This window comes from Pezoporus wallicus, unplaced genomic scaffold, assembly GCF_028554395.1.
Source record: "Pezoporus wallicus isolate ANWC-B61680 ecotype Strahan unplaced genomic scaffold, APGP_CSIRO_Pwel_v1 contig_7961, whole genome shotgun sequence".
Lineage (NCBI taxonomy): Eukaryota > Metazoa > Chordata > Aves > Psittaciformes > Psittacidae > Pezoporus > Pezoporus wallicus.
Genome location: NW_026635130.1, coordinates 134,976 through 155,203, shown reverse-complemented (window position 1 = coordinate 155,203; position 20,228 = coordinate 134,976). Strand labels below are relative to the sequence as shown.

The 20,228-nt window shown below is 53.4% G+C and overlaps 1 protein-coding gene across 1 annotated transcript; it reads right to left on the bottom strand.

The window, feature by feature from the left end:
* Nucleotides 1–1,071: 1,071 nt before the first annotated feature.
* On the bottom strand, nucleotides 1,072–18,478 carry COLGALT1 (collagen beta(1-O)galactosyltransferase 1). The gene is made up of 10 exons (XM_057403480.1): nucleotides 18,246–18,478; nucleotides 16,265–16,382; nucleotides 16,044–16,178; nucleotides 13,406–13,610; nucleotides 10,263–10,382; nucleotides 9,453–9,529; nucleotides 4,000–4,106; nucleotides 3,785–3,917; nucleotides 2,439–2,566; nucleotides 1,072–1,282 (listed from the first exon to the last, which is right to left on the bottom strand). Exons 1-10 carry the CDS (start codon nucleotides 18,476–18,478, stop codon nucleotides 1,072–1,074), a joined length of 1,467 nt encoding a protein of 488 aa, XP_057259463.1.
* Nucleotides 18,479–20,228: the final 1,750 nt, after the last annotated feature.

Here is a 20,228-nt window from a genome sequence, read left to right as displayed (position 1 = left end):
GCCCCATTCCCACCCCTTCCAGCCCCATTCCAGCCCCATTCCCAAACCCTTCCCTTGTCCAGCCCCATTCCCACCCCTTCCTGCCCCATTCCCACCCCTTCCAGCCCCATTCCCACCCCTTCCCTTCCCTTCCAGCCCCATTCCCACCCCTTCCAGCCCCATTCCCACCCCTTCCAGCCCCATTCCCACCCCTTCCAGCCCCATTCCCTTCCCTTCCAGCCCCATTCCCAAACCCTTCCCGTTGTCCAGCCCCATTCCCACCCCTTCCAGCCCCATTCCCGATGTCCCACCCCACTCCCTCACTCCCGCCCCATTCCCTCCCCGTTCCCTCCCCATTCCCTCCCCGTTCCCTCCCCGTTCCCTCCCCATTCCCTCCCCGTTCCCTCCCCGTTCCCTCCCCGTTCCCTCCCCGCTCCCTCCCCGTTCCCTCCCCATTCCCTCCCCGTTCCCTCCCCGTTCCCTCCCCGTTCCCTCCCCATTCCCTCCCCGTTCCCTCCCTCCCCGTTCCCTCCCCATTCCCTCCCCGTTCCCTCCCCGTTCCCTCCCCGTTCCCTCCCCGTTCCCTCCCCGCTTCCCTCCCCGTTCCCTCCCCGCTCCCTCCCCGTTCCCTCCCCGTTCCCTCCCCGTTCCCTCCCCGTTCCCTCCCCGTTCCCTCCCCGTTCCCTCCCCGTTCCCTCCCCATCCCTCCCCGTTCCCTCCCCGTTCCCTCCCCGTTCCCTCCCCGGTCCCTCCCCGTTCCCCCCCGTTCCCTCCCCGTTCCCTCCCCGGTCCCTCCCCGTTCCCTCCCCGTTCCCTCCCCGTTCCCTCCCCGTTCCCTCCCCGTTCCCTCCCCGCTCCCTCCCCGTTCCCTCCCTCCCCACCCGTTCCCTCCCCGTTCCCTCCCCGTTCCCTCCCCGTTCCCTCCCCGTTCCCTCCCCATTCCCTCCCCGTTCCCTCCCCATTCCCTCCCCGGTCCCTCCCCGTTCCCTCCCCGCTCCCTCCCCATTCCCTCCCCGCTCCCTCCCCGCTCCCTCCCCGTTCCCTCCCCATTCCCTCCCCGTTCCCCCCCTCCCCGCTCCCGCTCTGCCCTGCTCACATGGGGTGTTTGTCGAACATGAGGGGCAGGAACTCGTCCACGGGCAGGAGCTTGGCCAGGGGCTGGGCCGCCAGCAGCTTGCGGGCCCCGCGCAGCCCCAGGACGTAGCCCAGGCTCCAGTAGGAGTAATCGGCTTCCACCAGGTTCCGCACGCCCGGCACCGGCCGCTCCGGCCGCTCCAGCTGCATCCGCTTCCTGCCGATGTAACTGCGGGGAGCGGCGCGGTGGGGCTGGGAGCGGCGGAGGGGGGAGCGGTGGGGCTGGGAGCGGGGCTCCCTCCTCCTCCCGCCCCGTTCCCATTCCCGTTTCCATTCCCATTCCCATTCCCGTTCCCGTTCCCATTTCCATTCCCATTCCCGTTCCCATTTCCATTCCCATTCCCGTTTCCATTCCCATTCCCATTCCCGTTCCATTCCCCATTCCATTCCCGTTCCCATTCCATTCCCATTCCGTTCCATTCCTGTTCCGTTCCCATTCCCGTTCCCGTTCCCATTCCCGTTCCTGTTCCCGTTCCGGTTCCCGTTCCCATTCCCATTCCCATTCCTGTTCCCATTTCCATTCCCGTTCCCATTCCTGTTCCCATTTCCATTCCCGTTCCCATTCCTGTTCCTGTTCTGGTTCCCATTCCCGTTCCCATTCCCGTTCCCTTTCCCGTTCCCGTTCCCGTTCCCGTTCCCTTTCCCATTCCCGTTCCCATTCCCGTTCCCATTCCCGTTCCCGTTCCCATTCCCGTTCCCATTCCCGTTCCCGTTCCCATTCCCGTTCCCCCCGTTCCCTTTCCCGTTCCCCTTCCCGTTCCCCTTCCCGTTCCCCTTCCCATTCCCGTTCCGGTTCCCTTTCCCGTTCCCGTTCCTCTTCCCGTTCCCCTTCCCGTTCCCCTTCCCGTTCCCCTTCCCGTTCCCGTTCCCATTCCCGTTCCTCTTCCCGTTCCCCTTCCCGTTCCCCTTCCGTCCCGTTCCCGTTCCCGTTCCCCCATTCCCGTTCCCATTCCCATTCCCGTTCCCATTCCCATTCCCATTCCCGTTCCCATTCCCGTTCCCATTCCCGTTCCCGTTCCTGTTCCCGTTCCCGTTCCCGTTCCCATTCCCGTTCCCTTTCCCGTTCCCGTTCCCGTTCCCGTTCCCATTCCCGTTCCCTTTCCCGTTCCCGTTCCCGTTCCCGTTCCCTTTCCCATTCCCGTTCCCATTCCCGTTCCCGTTCCCATTTCCATTCCCATTCCCGTTTCCATTCCCGTTCCAGTTCCCGTTCCCGTTCCGGTTCCCATTCCCGTTCCCATTCCCGTTCCCGTTCCCGTTCCCATTCCCGTTCCCGTTCCCGTTCCCGTTCCCTTTCCCGTTCCCGTTCCCGTTCCCCGGACGCTCACATCAGGTCCCACGGGATCCGCTGCGTTTCGAGCTCCTGCATCAGGGTCCGGAGGCGGCGCTTGAAGAAGATCTCGAAGCGGAGATCGTCCTCGAAGACCAGCGAGGCCCGGAGCCCCCGCGCCGCGATCTGCGGGGGGCAACGGGGGGCAGCCCCTGACCCCCCCGTCCTGCTGCTGCTGGGGAGAGGGATCCAACCCAGGGACAACAGGGATCCGACCCAGGGACAACAGGGATCCGACCCAGGGACAACAGGGATCCGACCCAATGGGATGGGGGATCCAACCCAGGGACAACAGGGATCCATCTCATTGACAACAGGGATCCAACCCAGGGACAACAGGGATCCGACCCAATGGGATGAGGGATCCGACCCAGGGACAACAGGGATCCGACCCAATGGGATGGGGGATCCAACCCAGGGACAACAGGGATCATTATTAACGGATCATTCCCATCATTCCCACCAGGATTAAGGGCTCATTCCCATCATTATTAAGGGCTCATTCCCATCATTCCCATCATTATTAAAGGCTCATTCCCATCATTCCCATCATTATTAAGGGCTCTATTCCCCTCATTCCCATCATTATTAAAGGCTCATTCCCATCATTATTAAAGGCTCATTCCCATCATTATTAAAGGCTCATTCCCATCATTATTAAAGGCTCATTCCCATCATTATTAAGGGCTCATTCCTATCATTATTAAGGGCCCATTCCTATCATTCCCATCATTATTAAGGGATCATTTCCATCATTCCCATCATTATTAACGGCTCATTCCCATCATTCCCATCATTATTAAAGGCTCATTCCCATCATTCCCACCAGGATTAAGGGCTCATTCCCATTATTATTAAGGGCTCTATTCCCATCATTCCCATCATTATTAAGGGCTCATTCCCATCATTCCCATCATTATTAAGGGCTCTATTCCCCTCATTCCCATCATTATTAAGGGCTCATTCCCATCATTCCCATCATTATTAAAGGCTCATTCCCATCATTCCCATCATTATTAAAGGCTCATTCCCATCATTATTAAGGGCCCATTCCTATCATTCCCATCATTATTAAGGGATCATTTCCATCATTCCCATCATTATTAAAGGCTCATTCCCATCATTATTAACGGCTCATTCCCATCATTCCCATCATTATTAAAGGCTCATTCCCATAATTCCCATCATTATTAAAGGCTCATTCCCATCATTATTAAAGGCTCATTCCCATCATTATTAACAGCTCATTCCCATCATTCCCATCATTATTAACGGCTCATTCCCCTCATTCCCACCAGGATTATGGGCTCTCCCCCCCCCATTCCCCCCGGGATCAGCTCTCACCTCCTGCCAGACCCGGTAGTGGCTCAGGAAACATCCCAGCTCCCCCTTGGTGAGCGGGCGGCCGTGGTACGGATCCCGGTATCCCGGCAGCATCCGGATGCCCAGCGCCTGCACCTCGCTGCTGTTCATGGCCCTGCAAGGCCCCCGCCTGCAGCCCGGCCCCATTCCCATGGGAGCTGGGAATTCCGCCCCTCCCCCCCCCCCCCATCACTCACCTCCCATCCACGGCCTCCACCAGCTTGCAGGAGATCTCCTGCTCCCGCAGCGTCCGCAGCATCCGCGCCCGGCGCTCGGCGCGGCGCCGCAGGTTGATGAGGAAAACCTGGAGAAAGAGGGAATGGGGGGGGGGAGGGAGAAAGGGGGGGAGAGAAAGAGCAAAAAGTCAGGAAAAAGAAAAAAATTCCAAAAAATTCCAGGAAAAGGGCAAAAACTAAACAAAAATTCCAGAAAAAGGAAAAAATTCCCCAAAATTCCAGGAAAAGGGGAAAAATAAACAAAATTCCAGAAAAAATAAACAAAAATTCCAGAAAAAGGAAAAAATTCCCCAAAATTCCAGGAAAATAGGAAAAAAATTAAACAAAAATTCCAGAAAAAGGAAAAAATTCCCCAAAATTCCAGGAAAAGGGAAAAATAAACAAAAAATTCAGAAAAAGGAAAAAATTCCCCAAAATTCCAGGAAAAGGGAAAAAATAAACAAAATTCCAGAAAAAATAAACAAAATTCCAGAAAAAGGAAAAAATTCCCCAAAATACCAGGAAAAGGGAAAAAATAAACAAAATTCCAGAAAAAATAAACAAAATTCCAGAAAAAGGAAAAAATTCCCCAAAATACCAGGAAAAGGGAAAAAATAAACAAAATTCCAGAAAAAATAAACAAAATTCCAGAAAAAGGAAAAAATTCCCCAAAATACCAGGAAAAGGGAAAAAATAAACAAAAATTCCAGAAAAAGGGGAAAAATCCCCAAAATTCCAGAAAAAGGGAAAAAAAAACACAAAAATTCCAGAAAAAGGGAAAAATTCTCCAAAATTCCAGGAAAAGGGAAAAAATAAACAAAATTCCAGAAAAATAAACAAAATTCCAGAAGAAGGGAAAAAATTCCCCAAAATTCCAGGAAAAGGGAAAAAAATAAACAAAAATTCCAGAAAAAGGAAAAAATTCCCAAAAATTCCAGGAAAAGGGAAAAAATAAACAAAAATTCCAGAAAAAGGGAAAAAAATCCCCAAAATTCCAGAAAAAGGGAAAAAAAACACAAAAATTCCAGAAAAAGGAAAAAATTCCCCAAAATTCCAGGAAAAGGGAAAAAATAAACAAAATTCCAGAAAAAGGAAAAAATTCCCCAAAATTCCAGGAAAAGGGAAAAAATAAACAAAATTCCAGAAAAAATCAACAAAATTCCAGAAAAGGGGAAAAAATTCCCCAAAATTCCAGGAAAAGGGAAAAAGATAAACAAAAAATTCAGAAAAAGGAAAAAATTCCCCAAAATTCCAGGAAAAGGGAAAAAAATAAACAAAAATTCCAGAAAAAGGGAAAAAATCCCCAAAATTCCATAAAAAGGGAAAAAAACCACAAAAATTCCAGAAAAAGGAAAAAAATTCCCCAAAATTCCAGGAAAAGGGAAAAAATAAACAAAAATTCCAGAAAAAGGAAAAAAATCCCCAAAATTCCATAAAAAGGGAAAAAAACCACAAAAATTCCAGAAAAAGGAAAAAAATTCCCCAAAATTCCAGGAAAAAAGATAAAAAAAATAAAAAAAAAAAAAATTCCAGAAAAAAGGGGAAAAAATAAACAAAAATTCAAAATTCCAGGAAAAGGGAAAAAAATAAACAAAAATTCCAGAAAAAGGAAAAAATTCCCCAAAATTCCAGGAAAAGGGGAAAAATAAACAAAAATTCCAGAAAAAAGAAAAAATTCCAAAAAATTCCAGGAAAAGGGAAAAAATAAACAAAATTCCAGAAAAAATCAACAAAATTCCAGAAAAGGGGAAAAAATTCCCCAAAATTCCAGGAAAAGGGAAAAAAATAAACAAAAATTCCAGAAAAAGGAAAAAATTCCCCAAAATTCCAGGAAAAGGGGAAAAAATAAACAAAAATTCCAGAAAAAAGAAAAAAATTCCCCAAAATTCCAGGAAAAGGGAAAAAAAATAAACAAAAATTCCAGAAAAAAGAAAAAATTCCCAAAAATTCCAGGAAAAGGGAAAAAAAAAATTTTCAGAAAAAAGAAAAAAATCCCCAAAATTCCAGGAGAAGGGAAAAAAAACCACAAAAATTCCAGAAAAAAGAAAAAATTCCCCAAAATTCCAGGAAAAGGGGAAAAATAAACAAAAAATTCCAGAAACAGGAAAAAATTCCCCAAAATTCCAGGAAAAGGGAAAAAATAAACAAAAATTAAAGAAAAAGGAAAAAATTCCCCAAAATTCCAGGACAAGGGGAAAAATAAACAAAAACTTCCAGAAAAAAGAAAAAATTCCCCAAAATTCCAGGAAAAGGGAAAAAAATAAACAAAAATTAAAGAAAAAAGAAAAAAATCCCCAAAATTCCAGGTAAAGGGAAAAAAACCTCCAATAATTTCAGAAAAAGGAAAAAATTCCCCAAAATTCTAGGAAAAGGGGAAAAAATAAACAAAAATTCCAGAAAAAAGAAAAAAATTCCCCAAAATTCCAGGAAAAGGGAAAAAAAAAAACAAAAATTCCAGAAAAAAGAAAAAATTCTCAAAAATTCCAGAAAAAGGGGAAAAATAAAGAAAAATTCCAGAAAAAGGAAAATATTCCCCAAAATTCCAGGAAAAGAGGAAAAATAAACAAAAATTAAAGAAAAAGGAAAAAATTCCCCAAAATTCCAGGAAAAGGGAAAAAAAAACCACAAAAATTTCACAATAAGGAAAAATTCCCCAAAATTCCAGGAAAAGGGAAAAAAAACCACAAAAATTCCTGAAAAAAGAAAAAATTCCCCAAAATTCCAGGAAAAGGGAAAAAAAACCACAAAAATTCCAGAAAAAGGAAAAAATTCCCCAAAATTCCAGGAAAAGGGGAAAAAATAAACAAAAATTCCAGAAGAAGGGAAAAAATTAAACAAAATTCCAGGAAAAGGGAAAAAAATAAACAAAAATTCCAGAAAAAGGAAAAAATTCCCCAAAATTCCAGGAAAAGGGGAAAAATAAACAAAAATTAAAGAAAAAGGAAAAAATTCCCCAAAATTCCAGGAAAAGGGAAAAAATAAACAAAAAATTCCAGAAAAAGGAAAAAATTCCCCAAAATTCCAGGAAAAGGGGAAAAATATACAAAAATTAAAGAAAAAGGAAAAAATTCCCCAAAATTCCAGGAAAAGAGGAAAAATAAAAATTAAAGAAAAAGGAAAAAAATCCCCAAAATTCCAGGAAAAGGGGAAAAAATAAACAAAAAATTCCAGAAAAAGGAAAAAATTCCCCCAAATTCCAGGAAAAGGGGAAAAATATACAAAAATTAAAGAAAAAGGAAAAAATTCCCCAAAATTCCAGGAAAAGAGGAAAAATATACAAAAATTAAAGAAAAAAGAAAAAATTCCCCAAAATTCCAGGAAAAGAGGAAAAATAAAAATTAAAGAAAAGGGGGAAAAAAATCCCAAAGTTCAATAAAAAGGAAAAAAATCCCCAAATTTCCAAGAAAACAGAAAAAAAAAAAATCAAGAAAAGGGAAAAAATCCCAAAAATTCAGTAAAAAGAAAGAAGTTCTCCAAATTCCAAGAAAACACAAAAAACTCCAAAAATTGAAGAAAAGGTGGGGAAAAAAATCCCCAAAATTCAATAAACAGAAAAAATTTCCCCAAATTCCAAGAAAACAGAAAAAAAAAAAAATTCAAGAAAAGGGGAAAAAATTCCCAACATTCCAAGAAAACAAAAAAAAATCCCCAACATTCAGTAAAAAGAAAGAAATTCTCCAAATTCCAAGAAAACAGAAAAACCTCCAAAAATTCAAGAAAAGGTGGGGAAAAAGCCCCCAAATTCCAAGAAACCAGAAAAAAATCCAAAAAACACAAGAGAAGGGGACAAACCCCAAAAATTCAAGAAAAGGGGGAAAAAATCCCAAAATTCAATAAAAAGAAAAAAAATCCCCAAAATTCCAAGAAAAGGGAAAAAACTCCAAAAATACAAGAAAAGGGGGAAAAATCCCCAAAATTCAATAAACAGGAAAAAAAATCAAGAAAAAGAAAAAAATCCCCAAATTTCAAGAAAACAGAAAAAAAAAGCGAAACTTCCAAGAAAACAGAAAAAAGTCCAAAAATTCAAGGGGGAAAAAAAATCCCCAAAATTCAATAAAAAAGAAAAAATTTCCCCAAAATTCCAAGAAAACAGAAAAAAAAAATCAAGAAAAGGGAAAAAAATCCCCAAAATTCCATAAAAAGGGAAAAAAATCCCAAAAATTCATTAAAAAGAAAGAAATTTTCCTAAATCCCAAGAAAACAGAAAAAAAAAAAATTCAAGAAAAAGGGGGGAAAAAGCCCCCAAATTCCCAGAAAACAGAAAAAAAATCCTAAAAGCTCAAGAGAAGGGGACAAACCCCCAAAATTCAAGAAAAGGGGGAAAAAAAAAATCCCAAAAATTCAATAAACAGAGAAAAAATCCCCAAAATTCCAAGGAAACAGAAAAAAAAAAAAAAGAAAAGGGGGAAAAAAAATCCCAAAATTCAATAAAAAGAAAATAAATCCCCAGATTTCCAAGGGGGAAAAACCCCTCAAAAATTCAATTAAAAAAAAAAACCAAATTCCAAGAAAACAGAAAAAACTCCAAAAATTCAAGGAAAGGGGGAAAAATACCAAAAATTCAATAAACAGAAAAAAATCAATTAAAAAAAAACCCAAATTCCTAGAAAACAGAAAAAAAAAACACCAAAATTCCAAGAAAACAGAAAAAACTCCAAAAATTCAAGGGGGAAAAAATCCCAAAAATTCAATAAAAAGAAAAAATTTCCCCAAAATTCCAAGGAAACAGAAAAAAAAATGAACAAAATTCAAGAAAAGGGGAAAAAAATCCCAGAATTCAATAAAAAGAAAAAAATTCCCCAAAACTCCAAGAAAAGGGAAAAAAACCTCAAAAATTCAATAAAAAGAAAAAAAATTCCCAAATTCCAAGGGGGAAAAAATCCCCAAAATTCAATAAACAGAAAAGAAAATTCAATAAAAAGAAAACAATTCCACAAATTCCAAGAAAACAAAAAAAAACAAATTTCAAGAAAACAGAAAAAAAATACAAAAATTCAAGAAAAGGGAAAAAAATCCCAAAAATGCAATAAAAATAAAAAATTCTGCAAATTCCTAGAAAACAGAAAAAACTCCAAAAATTCAAGGGGAAAAAATCCCAACAATTCAATAGAAAGAAAAAAAATCCCCAGAATTCCAAGAAAACAGAAAAAAAAAAATTCAAGAAGAGAAAAAATCCCCAAAATTCCAAGAAAAGGGAAAAAATCCCAAAAATTCAGTAAAAAGAAATTCCCCCAAATCCCAAGAAAACAGAAAAAAAAACCCAAAAATTCAAGAAAAGGGACCAAATATCCCCAAAATTCAATACCCCCCCCAAGAATCCAAGAAAAGGGGGGAAAATCCCCAAATCCCTGGGACGCCCCGGATCCACCCGAGCAGGATGGGACCCCCCCCCCCCCCCATCCCAAATCCCATTGGAGGGGTCCCCAAATCCTCACCTCATCGAAGCCCATCTTGTCCGGGACCTTCGGGGGGACCCACACGTGGGGGGACGGCTCCGCGGGGGGGTTCTTCACTAGGGGAGGGTGAAGGATGCTCCGTAAGGAACAGATCCATAGGGAACGGATCCATAGGGAATGGATCCATAGGGAACAGATCCATAGGAACAGATCCATAGGGAACAGATCCATAGGGAACTGATCCATAGGGAACTGATCCATAGGGAACGGATCCATAGGGAATGGATCCATAGGGAACAGATCCATAGGAACAGATCCATAGGGAACAGATCCATAGGGAACTGATCCATAGGGAACTGATCCATAGGAACAGATCCATAAGGAACTGATCCATAGGGAACAGATCCATAGGGAACTGATCCATAGGAACGGCTCCATAGGGAACAGCTCCATAGGAACAGATCCATAAGGAACTGATCCATAGGAACAGATCCATAGGAACAGATCCATAGGAACGGCTCCATAGGGAACAGCTCCATAGGAACAGATCCATAGGGAACTGATCCATAGGAACAGCTCCATAGGGAACAGATCCATAGGGAACTGATCCATAGGAACGGCTCCATAGGGAACAGCTCCATAGGAACAGCTCCATAGGGAACAGATCCATAGGGAACTGATCCATAGGAACGGCTCCATAGGGACCGGCTCCATAGGAACAGATCCATAGGAACGGCTCCATAGGGAACAGCTCCATAGGAACAGCTCCATAGGGAACTGATCCATAGGGAACTGATCCATAGGAACGGCTCCATAGGGACCGGCTCCATAGGGAATGGGGGGGCTCACCCATGATCTCGAGCAGGACGTGCAGGAAGCTCTCGGCCTCATCCTGCAGGGAGCTGTGCGCGCGCAGCGGCACCGGCAGGAAGCCGTAAACTTCCCGGTTGCACACGAACATCTGCACCTCTGCGGGAACAGAGGGGGATCGGGATCGGGATTGGGAGCGGGATCGGGATCAGGATCAGGATCGGGATCGGGATCGGGATCAGGATCAGGATCGGGATCAGCTGTAAACGTCCCGGTTGCACACGAACATCTGCACCTCTGCGGGAACAGAGGGGGATCGGGATCGGGATTGGGAGCGGGATCGGGATCAGGATCAGGATCGGGATCAGCTGTAAACGTCCCGGTTGCACACGAACATCTGCACCTCTGCGGGAACAGAGGGGATCGGGATCGGGAGCGGGATCGGGATTGGGATCGGGATCGGGATCAGGATCAGGATCGGGATCAGCCGTAAACGTCCCGGTTGCACACGAACATCTGCACCTCTGCGGGAACAGAGGGGGATCGGGATCGGGAGCGGGATCGGGATCGGGATCGGGATTGGGATCGGGAGCGGGATCGGGATCGGGATCAGGATCAGGATCGGGATCAGCCGTAAACGTCCCGGTTGCACACGAACATCTGCACCTCTGCGGGAACAGAGGGGGATCGGGATCGGGATTGGGATCGGGATTGGGAGCGGGATCGGGATCGGGATCGGGATCGGGATCAGGATCAGGATCGGGATCAGCTGTAAACGTCCCGGTTGCACACGAACATCTGCACCTCTGCGGGAACAGAGGGGGATCGGGAGCGGGAGCGGGATCGGGATCGGGATCGGGATTGGGATCGGGATCAGGATCGGGATCAGCCGTAAACGTCCCGGTTGCACACGAACATCTGCACCTCTGCGGGAACAGAGGGGGATCGGGATCGGGATCGGGATCGGCATCGGGATCGGGATTGGGATCGGGATCAGCCGTAAACGTCCCGGTTGCACACGAACATCTGCACCTCTGCGGGAAGGGAGTGGGATTGGGATCGGGAGCGGGATCAGGATTGGGATCGGGATCGGCCGTAAACGTCCCGGTTGCACACGAACATCTGCACCTCTGCGGGAACAGAGGGGGATCGGGAGCGGGAGCGGGATCGGGATCAGGATCGGGATCAGGATCGGGATCAGAATTGAGCTCAGGATAGGGATCGGGATCAGAATTGGGATCAGGATCGGGATCAGGACTGGGATAGGGATTGGGATCAGGATCAGGATCAGGATCAGGATCTGGATCAGGATCGGGATAGGGATTGGGATCGGGACTGGGATCTGGACCAGGACTGGGATCAGGATAGGGACCAGGATCGGGATTGGGACTGGGATCAGGATCAGGATCCCCCCCCCCCCCCCCCTGGACATTGAAACCCAAAGCACTTGGCAATGGAAGCAGCGTGGGGAGCAGCCCCCTTCCAGCTGGGATCCGGAGCTGAGGCAATGCCATGATCCCGTGATTCCCTGATCCTGTGATTCCCTGATCCTGTGATTCCCTGATCCCGTTATTCCCTGATCCCGTCATTCCCTGATCCCACCATTCCCTGATTCAATGACCCCGTGATTCCCTGGATCCAGGTTCCCTGATCCCGCGATTCCCTGATCCTGTGATCCCATGATCCCATCATTCCCTGATCCTGCGATTCCCTGATCCTGTGATCCTATGATCCCATCATTCCCTGATCCCGCAATTCCCTGATCCCAAGACTTCATGATCCCGATCCCGATTCCCTGATCCCGTGATCCCTGATCCCGTCATTCCGTGATCCCATGATTCCCTGATCTCGTCATTCCTGATCCTGATTCCCTGATGCTGTGATCCCATGATCCCATCATTCCCTGATCCTGTCATTCCCCAATCCCCTGACCTCATGATCCCCTGATCCCGATTCCCTGATCCCGTGATCCCTGATCCCTGATCCCGTGATCCCATGATCCCATGATTCCCTGATCTCCTCATTCCCGATCCTGATTCCCTGATCCCAATCCTGCTCCTGCCATTCCCTGCTCCCATCATTCCCTGCTCCATAACCTCGTGATCCCCTGCTCCCAATTCCCTGATCCCGTCATTCCCTGCTCCCAATCCCTGCTCCCGCAATTCCCTGATCCCAAGGCCGCATGATCCCCTGATCCCGTCATTCCCAACCCCAATCTCATCATTCCCTGATCCCGATCCCTGATCCCATCATTCCCTGATCCCATCATTCCCCAATCCCATCATTCCCAACCCCGATCCCATCATTCCCCGATCCCATCATTCCCGATCCCCTGATCCTGATCCCATCATTCCCAACCCTGATCCCACCATTCCCTGATCCCATCATTTCCTGATCCCCTCATTCCCATCCCCGATCCCATCATTCCCTGATCCCATCATTCCCTGGTCCCATCATTCCCAACCCCGATCCCATCATTCCCTGATCCCATCATTCACAATCCCAATCCCAACCCTGATCCCGATCCCATCATTCCCTGATCCCATTCCCTGCTCCCATCATTACCATTCCCAACCCCAATCATTCCCTGATCATCCCCCCGGCTCCCATTCCCAATCCCATTCATTCCCTGATCCCAATCCCTGATCCTGCTCCCATCATTCCCAATCCCAACCCCGATCCCATCATTCCCTGATCACAATCCCATTCCCTGCTCCCATCATTCCCAATCCCAACCCCCCGTCATTCCCTGCTCATTCCCTGATCATTCCCAATCCCAACGCCGATCCCGTCACTCCCTGCTCCCAATCCCATTCCCTGCTCCCGTCATTCCCAATCCCGACCCCAATCCCGTCATTCCCTGCTCCCAATCCCATTCCCTGCTCCCGTCATTCCCAATCCCGACCCCAATCCCGTCATTCCCTGCTCCCAATCCCATTCCCTGCTCCCGTCATTCCCAATCCCAACCCCGATCCCGTCATTCCCTGATCCCAATCCCATTCCCTGCTCCCGTCATTCCCAATCCCAACCCCGATCCCGTCATTCCCTGATCCCAATCCCATTCCCTGCTCCCGTCATTCCCAATCCCAACCCCGATCCCGTCATTCCCTGCTCCCAATCCCATTCCCTTCTCCCGTCATTCCCGATCCGGACGCCGATGCCGCGGTGCCGCGGGCTCTCACGGGCGCGGCGGCAGGCGTGGGCGAAGGCGATGATGTCGTCCAGGGCGCCGGCGTAGTCGGGCGGGGGGGGGTGGAAGCGGAGCGCGGCGGTGCCGGCGCGGCGCAGGTCCAGCAGGAAGGTCGAGTGCACCATGGGCACCGCGAAGCAGCCGCGGCGCTCCCGGCGCCGCACCGGCAGGTACAGGGCTGTGCGGCGGTAGTAACCCTGCGGGGGGGGGAACCCCATGAGGGACCCGAAGGATGTGGGACCCAAATGTGGGACCCAGATGTGGGACCCAAATGTGGGACCCAGATGTGGGACCCAGATGTGGGACCCAGATGTGGGACCCAAAGGATGTGGGACCCAGATGTGGGACCCAGATGTGGTACCCAAAGGATGTGGGACCCAGATGTGGGACCCGGATGTGGGACCCAAAGGATGTGGGACCCAGATGTGGGACCCAAAGGATGTGGGACCCAAGGGATGTGGCACCCAGATGTGGGACCCAGATGTGAGACCCAGATGTGGAACCCAAAGGATGTGGCACACAGATGTGGGACCCAAAGGATGTGGGACCCAGATGTGGGACCCAAAGGATGTGGGACCCAGATGTGGTACCCAAGGGATGTGGCACCCAGATGTGGGACCCAAATGCGGGACCCAGATGTGAGACCCAAAGGATGTGGGACCCAAGTGTGGGACCCAAAGGATGTGGGACCCCGATGTGGGACCCAAATGTGGGACCCAAAGGATGTGGTACCCAAATGTGGTACTCAAAGGATGCAGCTTCCAGCTGTGGCACCCAAGGGATGCAGCTCCCAGCTGTGGTACCCAAGGGATGCAGCTCCCAGCTGTGGTACCCAAGGGATGCCCCCCAGCTGTGGTACCCAAGGGATGCCCCCCCAGCTGTGGTACCCAAGGGATGCCCCCCAGCTGTGGTACCCAAGGGATGTCCCCCAGCTGTGGTACCCAAGGGATGCCCCCCAGCTGTGATACCCAAGGGATGCTGCCCCAGCTGTGGTACCCAAGGGATGTCCCCCAGCTGTGGTACCCAAGGGATGTCCCCCAGCTGAGGTACCCAAGGGATGCAGCTCCCAGCTGTGGTACCCAAGGGATGCCCCCCAGCTTGGTACCCAAGGGATGCAGCTCCCAGCTGTGGTACCCAAGGGATGTCCCCCAGCTGTGGTACCCAAGGGATGCTGCCCCAGCTGTGGTACCCAAGGGATGTCCCCCAGCTGTGGTACCCAAGGGATGTCCCCCAGCTGTGGTACCCAAGGGATGCCCCCAGCTGTGGTACCCAAGGGATGCCCCCCAGCTGTGGTACCCAAGGGATGCCCCCAGCTGTGGTACCCAAGGGATGCCCCCCAGCTGTGGTACCCAAGGGATGCAGCTCCCAGCTGTGGTACCCAAGGGATGCAGCTCCCAGCTGTGGTACCCAAGGGATGTCCCCAGCTGTGGTACCCAAGGGATGCAGCTCCCAGCTGTGGTACCCAAGGGATGCCCCCCAGCTGTGGTACCCAAGGGATGTCCCCCAGCTGTGGTACCCAAGGGATGCCCCCCAGCTGTGATACCCAAGGGATGCTGCCCCAGCTGTGGTACCCAAGGGATGTCCCCCAGCTGTGGTACCCAAGGGATGTCCCCCAGCTGTGGTACCCAAGGGATGCCCCCCAGCTTGGTACCCAAGGGATGCAGCTCCCAGCTGTGGTACCCAAGGGATGTCCCCCAGCTGTGGTACCCAAGGGATGCAGCTCCCAGCTGTGGTACCCAAGGGATGCCCCCCAGCTGTGATACCCAAGGGATGCTGCCCCAGCTGTGGTACCCAAGGGATGTCCCCCAGCTGTGGTACCCAAGGGATGTCCCCCAGCTGTGGTACCCAAGGGATGCCCCCCAGCTTGGTACCCAAGGGATGCAGCTCCCAGCTGTGGTACCCAAGGGATGTCCCCCAGCTGTGGTACCCAAGGGATGCCCCCCAGCTTGGTACCCAAGGGATGCAGCTCCCAGCTGTGGTACCCAAGGGATGTCCCCCAGCTGTGGTACCCAAGGGATGCTGCCCCAGCTGTGGTACCCAAGGGATGCAGCCCCAGCTGTGGTACCCAAGGGATGCAGCTCCCAGCTGTGGTACCCAAGGGATGCAGCTCCCAGCTGTGGTACCCAAGGGATGCCCCCCAGCTGTGGTACCCAAGGGATGCCCCCAGCTGTGGTACCCGAGGGATGCTCCCCCAGCTGTGGTACCCAAGGGATGCAGCTCCCAGCTGTGGTACCCAAGGGATGTCCCCCAGCTGTGGTACCCAAGGGATGCTGCCCCAGCTGTGGTACCCAAGGGATGCAGCCCCAGCTGTGGTACCCAAGGGATGCAGCTCCCAGCTGTGGTACCCAAGGGATGCAGCTCCCAGCTGTGGTACCCAAGGGATGCCCCCCAGCTGTGGTACCCAAGGGATGCCCCCAGCTGTGGTACCCGAGGGATGCTCCCCCAGCTGTGGTACCCAAGGGATGCTGCCCCAGCTGTGGTACCCAAGGGATGCAGCCCCAGCTGTGGTACCCAAGGGATGCAGCTCCCAGCTGTGGTACCCAAGGGATGCAGCTCCCAGCTGTGGTACCCAAGGGATGTCCCCCAGCTGTGGTACCCAAGGGATGCCCCCCAGCTCTACCCCACCTCACCTGCGGGGTCATCCCACACCAGAAGTTGGAATAAGCCGCCCGCGAGTCCAGCATCGGCGCCACCAGCGTCTTGTTCTCGGCCATCAGCAGCCCCAGGGTGTCGGGGTTGGTGAGGACGTTGTCAGCGTCCAGGAACTGGCCCCCAGAGCACCCAATGGGAGCCGTGAGCACCCATGGGTGCTCTGTGACCCCCCCAGTTATTGAGCCGGACCCCCCCTCACCAGCAGGTAATCGGACCAGGCAGCTCGGGCAGCCTCCAGCGCCGCCTGCCGCAGCCGCATGACGTGCTCATAGCGCAGCGGGGACCAGTGCTTGGGGCCCTCCTCATCGGGGTAGGAGCTATGGGGTGGGGGACACAAGGGGAAGGGGGGCAGAGGAGGGTCCCCCATCAGCACCCACAGGGAGCACCTGAACCAAGGGGGGGCATGAGGATCTCCCGCCCCCCCCCCCCCCAAAACTTGGGCACCCATCGGGATCCTGACCCCAAACTCGAGCACCCCCCAGCCCTTAGGGACCCCAAATCTGGGACCCTCAACCCATGGGGACCCCAAATCTGGGCACCCCCCAGTCCATAGGGACCCTCTTGACCCCCCCTAGGTGACCCCCTTCACCCCCCCATAGGAACCCCCTTCACCCCCATAGGAACCCCCCTGACCCCTTGACCCCCACGCCCACCCCCCCCCCCCGCTCAGGGACCCCCGTATCCGTTATCCCGGTGCACCCCCCCCCTATGTCCCCGTCCCTCCCATCCCCCCATGTCCCCATGTCCCGTTCCCTCGTGTCCAGTTCCCCCGTGTCCCGTTCCCCCCATGTTCCCATCTCTCCCATCCCCTATGTCCCCATGTCCCGTTCCCCTGTGTCCCGTTATCCCGGTGCACCCCCCCCATGTCCCCGTTCCTCCTATCCCCCCATGTTCCCATGTCCCGTTCCCCCATGGCCCCGTCCCTCCCATCCCCTACGTCCCCATATCCCGTTCCCCCGTGTCCCGTTATCCCGGTGCACCCCCCCCATGTCCCCATCTCTCCCATCCCCGGGTGCCCCCACGTCCCGTTCCCCCCATGGCCCCGTCCCTCCCATCCCGTAGTGTCCCCACATCCCATTCCCCCTGTGTCCCGTTATCCCGGTGCACCCCCCCACGTCCCCATCTCTCCCATCCCCCCGTGTCCCCACGTCCCATTCCCCCCATGTCCCCATGTCCCGTTCCCCCGTGTCCCGTTCCCCCCATGTCCCCATCTCTCCCATCCCCTATGTCCCCATGCCCCGTTCCCCCGTGTCCCGTTCCCCCATGTCCCCATCTCCCCCATCCCCGGGTGTCCCCACGTCCCATTCCCCCCATGGCCCCGTCCCTCCGTGTCCCGTTCCCCCCATGTCATGTCCCCATCTCTCCCATCCCCTATGTCCCCATGTCCCGTTCCCCCGTGTCCCGTTATCCCGGTGCACCCCCCCACGTCCCCGCTCCTCCTATCCCCGGATGTCCCCACGTTCCGTTCCCCCCACGGCCCCGTCCCTCCGTGTCCCATTCCCCCATGTCCCCATGTCCCGTTCCCCCGTGTCCCGTTATCCCGGTGCACCCCCCTGTATGTCCCCGTCCCTCCCATCTCCTGGTGTCCCCACATCCCATTCCCCCGAGTCCCGGTATCTCCTGTGTCCCGTTCCCCCGTGTCCCGCTATCCCGGTGCAACCCCCCCCATGTCCCGTCCCTCCCATCCCCCGGTGTCCCCGTGTCCCGTTCCCCCGTGTCCCTACGTCCCCTCCCGGTGTGCCGGTGCCTCCACACGGCCCCGTCCCTCCCGTTACCCGGCGTCCCGTGTCCCGTTCCCCCCCGTGTCCCGATGCCCCGGTACCTCCCGTCCCCCGGTGTCCCGTTCCCCCCATGTCCCCATCTCTCCCATCCCCGGTGTCCCCATGTCCCCATATCCCATTCCCCCACATCCCGTTCCCCTATGTCTTGCTATCCCGGTACCTCCGATCCCCCTGTGTCCCCATGTCCCGTTCCCCCATATCGCCCTATCCCGGTACCTCCGTTCCCGCATGTCCCGTTATCCCGGTGCATCCCTCCATATCCCATCCCCCCGTTCCCCCCATTCCCCCCCATCCCGCTCCCCCCATTCCCCCCTATCCCGCTCCCCCCATCCCGCTCCCCCCATCCCGTTCCCCCCACCCCGTTCCCGTTCCCCCCCGTCCCCGTTCCCCGCCCCTCACCACAGCGCCGTCCGCTCCTTGGGGTGCCGCAGCCGCTCCAGGGCTCCGAGCGTGGTGGGCAGCGCATGGGCCGCGTTCCGGGCCAGCAGCGCCACCGTGACCCGCGGCGGCAGCAGCGGCGGCTCCGGGCTCCAGCGCTCCTCGGGGAAGAACCCGCGGGCCCCGGGACCGGGCCCCGGCCCCCAGCCCAGCGCCAGCACCGCCAGCACCGCCCACGGCCCCGCCGCCATCATGGGCCAAGACTCCGCCCCCTGCCGCGGAGACACGCCCCTCTGCAGCAGGCCACGCCCCTCTGCGGCAGGCCACGCCCCTCGCCCCCCTCCCTCCCTTGCTCCACCCGCCCCATTCCCATCTCCCCCATTCCCATGCCCCCCATTCCAGCCCCCACCCGGTCCCAGTTCCCCCCCATTCCAGCTCCCCCCCATTCCCATGCCCCCCATTCCAGCTCCCACCCGGTCCCAGTTCCCCCCCATTCCAGCTCCCCCCCATTCCCATGCCCCCCATTCCAGCTCCCACCCGGTCCCAGTTCCCCCCCATTCCAGCCCCCACCAGTCCCATGCCCCCCATTCCAGCCCCCACCCGGTCCCAGTTCCCCCCATTCCAGCTCCCCCCATTCCCATGCCCCCCATTCCAGCTCCCACCCGGTCCCAGTTCCCCCCCATTCCAGCCCCCACCAGTCCCATGCCCCCCATTCCAGCTCCCACCCGGTCCCAGTTCCCCCCCATTCCAGCTCCCCCCCATTCCCATGCCCCCCATTCCAGCCCCCACCCGGTCCCAGTTCCCCCCCATTCCAGCTCCCCCCCATCCCCATGCCCCCCATTCCAGCCCCCACCCGGTCCCAGCTCCCCCCCAGTTCCAGCTCCGCCCCATCTCCATGCCCCCCATTCCGTCCCCCACCTATTCCCATCTCCCCCCTTCCCATCTCCCCCCCATTCCCATGCCCCCCATCCCAGCTCCCCCCTTCCCATGCCCCCCCATTCCGTCCCCCACATATTCCCATCTCCCCCATTCCCATCTCCCCCATTCCCATGCCCCCCATTCCATCCCCCACATATTCCCATCTCCCCCATTCCCATGCCCCCCATTCCAGCTCCCCCCATTCCCATGCCCCCCATTCCAACTCCCACCTATTCCCATCTCCCCCATTCCTGCTCCTTCCCCTCCCCATTCCCTCTTTCCCCTCTTCTCCCTCCTGCCCCATTCTCCTCTCCCGTTGCCCTATGGAGCCCCAGGGCTTTGCCCCCCCACCCCACCCCATCCAGGCACGCTCCACACCAGCTCCCATCGCTCCAATAGGATCCAGTTGGATCCATTCCCGGCTCTGCTGTCCGGGGGGGGGGGTGTCACAGAGGGGCAGCAGGGATTTTACCTTCAAAACGTCGCGTTCCCAAGGACTTTTACTGTCAACCCCCCACTCCCGAGTCTCTTCCCTCCCACATTCCAGTGCTTTTCCCTCCCCAGCGCCACTTTCAGGCATTTCCCCTCCAAATTCCAACTCTTTCACCTCCAAAATCCTCCTTCCAAGGGAAAAAACCAACCTCAAACTTCCAAAGCCCCGGAGCCCGGATTTAGCTCCGTGTCCCATAGGGCGGCTGCATCCTGCCCCTCAAAGCTCTCTTGTTCCCAGCTGGAACGGGCAGCAGCGAAGCCGCAGCCCTCCCATGACATCAGGCCTGGAATATGAGCTCCAGTGGGAGCTCTGGCTGCTCCCAGCAGTGGGAAAGGGGGGGGGAGAGGAGGAGGGAAAGAAAACGGCCGGGAAGAGCGGGGCTTTGGGATGCGGGAACAGGCAAAGGGCGCATCTGGGCTGATGTTGGGATGCACAAACGTGGGAATCACCGCTGAGCGCTCCCAACCCCTGGCTCTCGGCCCCGTCTGGAAGAGCAGCGGTGAGAACCTGGCAACGGGAAGCGTTTGGAGCGGGGCTGCTCCTCATCCCAGCCGACGCCAGCTCCTGGGCTACGGCAGCGGAGGGGGGAGCGT